At 38.8% G+C, this 9,067-nt stretch overlaps 1 protein-coding gene across 1 annotated transcript in view; it reads left to right on the top strand.

Moving 5' to 3' along the window:
- The window catches only part of LOC102827704 (proprotein convertase subtilisin/kexin type 5-like), a 472,359-nt gene that overhangs the window by 209,373 nt on the left and 253,919 nt on the right, over window positions 1-9,067 (top strand). The window contains exons 4-5 of the mRNA XM_006834928.1: window positions 3,654-3,797; window positions 6,196-6,272. Coding sequence (XP_006834991.1) covers window positions 3,654-3,797; window positions 6,196-6,272 — 221 coding nt within the window. The remainder of the gene's footprint in view (window positions 1-3,653; window positions 3,798-6,195; window positions 6,273-9,067) is intronic.

The raw sequence follows: 9,067 nt of genomic DNA on the forward strand, positions 1-9,067 counted from the left end.
GTTTTTATTGTGAATTGAGTGATAGTTACATGGGAAAACACCAGTTTTACACTCATTGTTTCACTGTAATGATTACAATCTCCTCTGTGCATCATCATTCAACAGTTTTTGCTTCCATTCCCTCTATGTGTGTGTGTGTGTGTGTGTTGGGGGCATACACAAAACCACTCAGGAATATAATAATTTAAACAATCAAAGGGCACATTCTGTAAGCCTGCCTCCTGACCACCAGCTCTCAGTGTTTCTTTTTCTATGAGTCTAGAGTCCTCAGCTTCTTTCTCCCTCTCTCCATAGCCTCATCTCTGCCTCCATCTCTGGTGTCACTGCTTCTCTGGAAATGGTACCACATTCTGTTCGTGTTCTTCTCCCTTGATAGTGCTAAGATTCTCTGTTTATGGACTCCCGTTTTGTTACAAAACTTCTACCTTTACAGTTGTGACAGTCGCAACTAGTCATGATAATAATTATTCACTATTGAATCATAAGAATCTTATCCCCATCTCTTTTCACCAGACCCTTCTAGACAAGATGCACTATTCAGTGGAGACTCTACCTTTCCCTGCACACCTTGCAACTAAACTCCCTCTTGAACAGTTGTGAGCCAGTCACTTCATGCCTTTATTGCCCCCACATTTTAGGTAGCCAATGTATAAGTTGTCCGTCCCTGTCAACCCTAACAGAAGGGATACTCAATATGAAGACTCCTTCCCTCTCAGTTGGTATTTTGAGATACTACATCCATAAGTATAGGTCAAGTTCATCAAATTGTAGCAATGTGAACTTGTGTCCTTTATCAAAAATTGTTTTCAAGAGTCTATTTTTAGGTTGTTGTTCTTAAGTGCCGACAATTCAGCTCCTACCCATAGTGACCCTGTATAGGATTTCTTAGAAGTGATTGGTCAACCTTACTGTTCAAACCAACTTTGCAGTCCAGCATATTAACCTACAGCATCACACCAGGACTTTTAAGCTCAGATGTAGGTAAAAATATGGTCTTCTATGTGTGCCTGACCCAAGCCATGGTATTTTCAATAACCTCATATGCATGTGAAAGCTGGACAGTGAATAAGGAAGACCGTAGGAGAATTGATGCTTTTGAGTTATGGTGTTGGAGGAGAATATTGAAAATGCCATGGGCTGCCAAAAGAACCAACAGATCTGTGTTGGAAGAAGTGCAGCCAGAGTGCTCTTTGGAGGCCAAGATTACCAAACTTTGTCTCTCATTCTTTGGACATATTGTCAACAGGGCCCAGTTGCCGGTGAAGGATATTATGTTTGGTAGTTTGGAGGGTCAAAGAAAAAGAGGAAGACCCCCAGTGAGATGGATTGGCAAAGTGGCAGCATCAATGGGCTCAATTGTGAGGTTGGCCCAGGACCGGGCAGTATTATGTTCTGTTGTGCATAGGGTCACTATGAGTCGGTACCGACTTGATGGTACCTAACAACAACAATGTGCTTACAATTAAGGATTCAAAATTAATATAAAGGACTCAACAGGAAGCTAATTCAGTGGAATACATGAGAGGGGTTGTATTGTGTAGAACTGAATCTGTGTGTGTACCTTAATTTCAGAGACGAATAAGCAGAAGAACTTTATGGGTGGAGGTGACAGCTGAAACCTGGGGCAGTGAGGGAGTAGAATTTGGACCAGTAGAGAGCACATATTTAGGGCTTTTAATGCCAGATGCTGTGTTGTAGGATAAACACTGGGGTGCTAACTGCAAGGCTGGCAATTCAGACACATTAGCCACTCCTTAGAAAACCCTACATAGATAACAGTGCCAGGAAAAAGCCAGGAAGGTGAGAAGATATCAACCTTTCTACTATATTAAATTGATGTTGTCCCTGATGAAAACTTGGTAACCTCCTTTCTTAGAATGAATGCCTGAAACAATTCAAATATGTTTATAACAAGAGGCAACTTCATTTGGGGAATAAATTAATTAACACATTCATGTCAAGGGGCATTGGGAGTTTCTGTTGTTTGTTGACATTTGATATAGAGGGATGAAGGATGGAAATGACTGAGCTCCTGTTTAGGTTATAGTTGGAATAAAAGCCAAGTCATGGCCAACAAAACGCTCTACTTCTGATCTTGCCTCCCCTTCTAATTCTCCGCCTTCTGTGCCCTTTTGTCTGTGCTTCATTCACATGGTTTCAGCAAAACCAACTTCTTCCCCTTTCTTCTATGTATTAAGCTATTTCCTGCCTCATAGTCTTTTCATTTACATCTCCCTCTTCCAGAACACTTGTTTCCAGGGCCCGGGCAGATAGGCTATTTCTCATCAATCCCTTCTCAGCCTGTGCTTCACTTGTCTCCGAGACTGCCATCCTTTTTCTGACCATTTCACCTGAAGGTCCTATACCTGGAGCTCAACACCTTCACCATCATATCACCCTGTGGAATTATTTTGAAACACAAGATGCACTTGAGTGGTCTTGTCTATTAGTTTGTTTATTTATCATCTGTGTCTCTTCCTTGGAGGGTCCTTACAGCAAGGACCTCCTGTGCCTTGTTCATCCCGTACCCCCAGCATGTTGCAGGCACTCAATGAAGTGTGCCTTAAATGAATTAATGGCACTGGGGTCTCCATTATCTTTAGAGCATACAAAACTTCGCATTGTCTTCACTTCCCAAGTGCTAAAGCATTGCAGTGCAGACAGAAAAGAGTGAACCGTGAAAGACCTAGGGAGGTCATGTTGCCATGGCATTACGTTTCAGCGCACCTCTTTTCATTTCTTTCTTTTCTGAGTCTTGAGAACCTGGAAAATAACACCACTCAAAAGAAGGATATTTCAAAGAGATGGACTTTGAAAGAACAATTATGTGGGTTGGACGAATGCTGGCAAATTATAGTGGGAATAGCTGCCCGTTTAATTCCTTTCTCAATATGTTTATGTGTTGTCGCCATTGCAGAATAAAATCGCTACATATAATAAGCTAATGTTTGATGTTTTTTACAGCCTGCCGTTGAAAGCCCACACACACGTTCTCCTGTGTATTGTATCCTTCCACCTTTCTGCAATCTGTGCCATTCATCTTTCACTCCTCAAAGTAGCCCTGAATGAGTCACTCTACCCACAACAAATTAGAGTACCGCAGTCATTGTTAATGTATTGGAAGAAGTTGGAGAGCCTGTTATTTTCTTTCAATCATGGGTTTTTCACCTGGCTGACACTGTACAAAAGTTGCCTAAAGTTAGTTCTTACTTGTAGCTGGGCTAGTGTCCAGGTATATGGTTAAGAAATCATAAGGTACATGGTTTTCAGTTACCTGATTTGGATTTATAAATGAAATGCTATCTAAGATTATTCCGTGTGTTACTATGGCAGGCCAGTCTGAAATGTCATTATGTATTCATTATTCTGCTGTTTATATAGACTTCTTTTGATTATATTGTTACAAAGGATTTTAAGATATCACAACAGGGCAAAGCTGGTGGGAGCCATTTACAGTATTTCATTTGTCTTCACCATATCTTTCTTTCCTACTTTCCCGTTAAGTAAAGGGAAAAGATCCATGATTCTACTCAAACTGGCAACCCACCAAAGTGCAGTTAATTGAAAGCATTATCTTAACAGCTAGGCTAATTGTCTCATTGCCCAACTATTCAGTAATCTCTAACGTCCAATCTTTCTCCTTTCTTCTGTAGCACTGCAGTGATAACACACATCCCTGCCAATCAGATATGAATATTGAAGGAGCCTGGAAGAGAGGCTACACGGGAAAGAACATTGTGGTCACCATTCTGGACGATGGCATTGAGAGAACTCACCCGGATCTGATGCAAAACTATGTAAGTCTTTGCAGTGGTTGGACTGCCTCCCCTCCCTGGGAGCAAGTGGACTCATGTTAGGGTTATCAGAAAGAGGGAAAGCTACTGGAAAAAGTAGTGCTAACAGATACAATAGACACTATATGTTGCTCCTTTCTTGTAAAAGATATGCTTCTAGAATGCAGGAAGCATAAGATAACCCATTAAACTGTCCAGTGCCTTTGATGTGCTGACCTAAAAAGGCAGCTGATATAGTAGCAGCTGGAAGTCCTCCAATCAGCAGCATCTTGCTACCCACAGCAGCCAGGGTTTTAATCAATTTCATCCAAGTAGTCAGGCAACACTGTTTATTTCCTTTATGGAGAAAGTTATGCTTGCATAGATTTTCTCAAGTCATTCTGCTGGTATCTTTTTTGCTCTACCTTTTCAATTTTCTGGAACAGTAATGGTCAGCCTCACTGTAGTTCTTGGTGATTAGTCAATTTTCTTTCTTTGGAAGGAACTATTAAGTTTCTTTAGTTCCCATTTGAACCAAACAGTGCTGAATAGCTATTCTTTACCTGACTTCCAAGCACACTCAGTTAGCCTTGTATATATTCATATCACAGAACTTTGCAACTAAAGAGAAACATCAGTTCCATGCCATCATTTGATAGGTGAAGAAATTGATACTGAAGAAAGTGATACCTGAAATGAGTTATCCAAGGTCACGTACAAATGGAAAGAGCTGTCTTAAAATATGCAGATGAGTTTAGTAGTTTTAATTCCCATTTAGTAGTTTAATTCCCACTTTAGTAGTTTTAATCCCACTTCATAGGAATGTATTTGGTCACATAAATAGCTTTAGCCTAATTTGATTTCCTTCTTTACTTTTTGCTTTTTTTTACCCCTTAAGAGAAAATTCTCTAGGATTACCTATGACTCTGTAGGATATGCTCTGGACTGCTAACCACAAGGTCAGCAGTTCTAATCCACCAGCTTCTCTCAGAAACTCTATACAGGTTCACGATGAGTCAGAAATGACTCAGTGGCATATAACAACATTACCTGTATAGGAATAATCATAAAGCGTAAGAAAATTCTCAAACCCCAAACCAAACCCATTGCCATCACATTTATTCTGACTCACAGCAACCCTATAAGACAGAGTCGAACTGTTTCCGAGGCTGAAACTCTATATGGAAACAGATACCACATTTTTCTCCCATGGAATGGCTAGTGAATTTGAACCCAAAACTTTTATGTTAGCAACCAAGAACTCAATGACTGTACCACCAGGGCTCCTCATAAGAAAACTCAAAGCATCCTAAATTAGATTATGTACAGTGATAAAAATTAGAACAATGGGAACCACCCATTAAAATATGTTTAGTTATTTAAAGATTTTTCACAATCATTATTAAAAGCAAACACATTATACTTATTTTGTAGACTCTGTTCACTGTTTTTTTGTTTAACATTTACATATGATAAAACATCATCATTTTTGTTGAGGCAAAAGGCCATTGAGTATTAGTTAAATTAAAAAAAAAAGTCTCAATTGTGAATTCTATATTATAGATAGAACAACCGGAACCAGACAAATATTGTCTAATAGAAGTGTCAAGATACCTAATTTAATTCAGACCTAATATGATTTTCTGGAGTCTTGGTGTGGTGCTATGGGTTAATGTGCCGCACTGCCAAGTCACTTTGAACCACAAGATCGGTGGTTCAAGCTCACCAGCTGCTCCTCAGGAACCCTATGCAGGGTTGCTATGGTTTAGAGTTGACTCGATGGCACTTAACAACAATAACAACCATATGATTTCTGGTGTGGTGCTGAGGATCAGCACTGGACTGAGAACCACAAGGTCAGCAGTTCAAACCCACCAACTGCTCCTTGGAAACCCTATACAAGGTCCCTATGAGTCAGAACAGACTCCAAAGTACTTAACAGCAGCAAGATGATTTTTAATTGGCTTCCCAATTATCGGTGAATTGTTTATGCCTACTAAAGTCTTTAAATTATATGCTAAGGAATTTGCATATGTAGGAAATGAATTAAAGAATAGAAAGAGAGTCCACAAGAATAAATCACTTTTCCAGGTAGTCAAAGAATACTTTACAGAAATGGTGGTATTATCAGATGCTATCTTTGACAGATACACATTTTGTGAATTGGGTGGAAGTGTTCAGTTCTAGGTATGAGGTGTGGAACAGTGCACATGTATGGTCTGTACAGATTATAAATGAAAATACAACACTGATTGTTATTGGACAAGTGTTCCCTCCCTAAGGTGGCTTGACCCCATGGCTCCATAAGAGACTTTGTTAACCTAATTACTCTCTTGCAGAAATGTGTTTAAGAATGCATGAGCCTGTAGGTCAATGGCTAATTAATGAACATCCCTTTCCTTTCTCTCCTTGGTGGCCATAGGATGCTCTGGCAAGTTGTGATGTGAATGGGAATGACTTGGACCCAATGCCACGTTATGATGCAAGCAATGAGAACAAGTAAGGCCCACGTGAGGGGTGGCTGGAGTGTGCCTGGCAAGGCCTGCCTGGAGGTTTGCTTTCTGCTCATGCTGAGGGAAGTATTTTCTTGGAAAGCCTTTGTAACAAATGATCCCTAATTTGCTCCAAGATAAACAACTGTGTCTCCACTGAAGCTTCTGGCTAATAAAAAGGGTGTTCCACATAGTGCGAACCACAGAGAGAGCCCTAGGGAATGATTCAGCATTCTAACTCTTGAGAGGAGAACTGGGGATTATTGCCCCTCACATAGCAATTAGCATGTGACATATTTTGTGTGTTTGGGATGCTAAAGGGAGAAGCAAAACAAAAAGAACTTATTTCCTATTAAATTCAACAAATTTGATTGAATATCTTTGAGATCTCTGTCAGGGACTTTCTAATTTTTGATTCTTCTCTATTCTATTCTACTGAGTACTGATTGTGTTTTCCATTACTATGCCTGATATTTACAAGGATTGCCTATAGTCATGAGGCATAGAAATCCTTTAACCATATTTATGCGAAAGTTTATGCAGTTGTTTTAGTGAAAATACATGAAAATGCACATCCATAAAATGACTTATAATATTCCAACAATCATCAAAATGTAAGGTAGAAAGGTTTTCTTGCCATAAATGACCTAGGTACTTTAAAAGATGAGTAGGTATTTCCAATCTTTCTGTCATATTCATTAACATTTCTTTATTTTCCTTTTACTGTAAAGCGCCTCCAGGATAGTGATTAGAATTTTATGTACATGTTTTAGTTTGGGAACACAGAGAGACTTCTGGATCATTTGTTCTGTGCCATTTCCTGTCTGATTTTTTTCTCAAGGGAAAATTTTCTCATCAAGTATGATTTGATTAAATAAGTCAATACATTTAGCTAAAACCACATTACTTAAGCAATTATGACTACGTATGTGGCTTTTTATTACCGCCCACAAAAAGGCAAAAACAAAACAAAACCTCAACAGAGTGCTTTGGAAAAATAGGCTGCTTGTTAATATTAATAATTAAGTAAATATTATGAATTATATTTAATGGTGACTGTATCAATATACAAGTTGATGTAGAAAGAATGAATACAAAGGAGTTTAAATTAAGCGAGGTAGGTTTTTTTCAGACCTGTTTTACAATATTTAAAGTTTTAGTGAGTATTACACAAAGGGCTGCAGGATCAGACAAAGTGAGCTCTACTGTATTTGAGCCTGCTTTGAAAAGTAGAGCAAAAGACTCCAAAGAAAAAATTTTAAGGTCTCAATTGCTAGAAAATCGCTGCAGATGAATTTATGTAGCCCATCCTGCTCTTAATGCAACATCTCTGTTCCTAAAGATAATTGTACTTGACAACATCTAAAACTATAAGGGCTTGAGGTAATGGAGTTGGAGCATGACACTCAGAAAATTTCACTAGTGACATGTTTTTTAAAATGTAAGAATCTAAGAAACCAATATTTATATATAGAAAAGAAAAGAAAATTATGTATAGGAAAGTCTAGTTTTCATGTTCACACCCAAGATATTCTTGTGCACAAGGTTTAAGTGACAAGAGGAAACTGAAAATCACTTGTGTTTTGTGGCCAATTCTATTTGAATTTTTATGCAGTTTTTGCATACAAAACTTTCTGCAATGGTATAGCTGATCTTTAATTACCATTGCCTTCCCATTGTTTCTTTGTAAGAACAATTCTTTAATTGTTATCTTTAATGGCTTTTTACAGTTTGTCTTTTAAAATCTGATTTCTTTAACTATACCTGTTAAACTTGAGTATACCCAAGACATTTAAGAAGAATCACCTTGGAGACACTTACTCCAGAGTATTGTAATTTCACCTCTGAATCCATTCCAACCCCTCTCCATGATTCATTGAATGTACTGGGCGTTTGATAATTGGAGAATGCAGGTATTTTCCAAAAGGTGTGCTTAAATTAGTATTCTTGATGGTGAAATTTGACATTTTCAGAGGTACAACAACAACACTCCCTACATCTGTTTCTATGCATGGATTCATGGATAGATAATTGTAGCATAGTGGTTACAAGTCGGACTGTGGCACATGACCACCACCATCCTCTTGGTGTTTGGAAATAGAATGGAGTTGTAGTTTAAAAGAGTTAGCTTTTAGCTCTAACTCTCTGATTAACTTTATGGTCTCCAGGTCTAACCACATTTAGTCTCTCTCTCTCTCTCTCTCTCTCTCTCTCTCTCTCTGTCTCTCTCGGTTCTTGTTGTTAAGTGTCGTTGAGTCGTTCTGACTCAGAGACCTTGTATAGGGTTTCCCAGGAGCTCTAGTGGTTCAGTAGATTAAGTGTTGGGCTGCTAACTCTACGTAACTCTCTCTGTCTCTCAATATATACACACAAACACACACACACATATATATATATACACTATATACACACACACATACACACATAGACACATACGAGTCCTGGTATGGTGGTGTGGGCTAATGTGTCAGACTGCAAAGTTGTTTGAACTGTTGAACTGCAAAGTCAGTAGTTCAAGCTCAGCAGCTGCTCCTTGGAAACTCTACATAGGGTCACTATTGGTTGGAATCGACTCGACGGTACTTAACATCTGCCTATCTATCTATCTATCTATCTATCTATCTATCTATCTATCTATCTATCTATCTATCCCAGATGTAACACTGTGGGTTAATGCACCAGACTGCAAAGCCATTTGAACTGCAAAGTCGGCAGTTCAAGCTCACCAGCTGCTCCTCAGAAACCCTACACAGAGTCGCTATGGGTCAGAATTGACTTGACTCTACAGCTCTTAACAACAAC

Source organism: Chrysochloris asiatica, unplaced genomic scaffold, assembly GCF_000296735.1.
Source record: "Chrysochloris asiatica unplaced genomic scaffold, ChrAsi1.0 scaffold00014, whole genome shotgun sequence".
In the NCBI taxonomy this organism is placed as follows: domain Eukaryota; kingdom Metazoa; phylum Chordata; class Mammalia; order Afrosoricida; family Chrysochloridae; genus Chrysochloris; species Chrysochloris asiatica.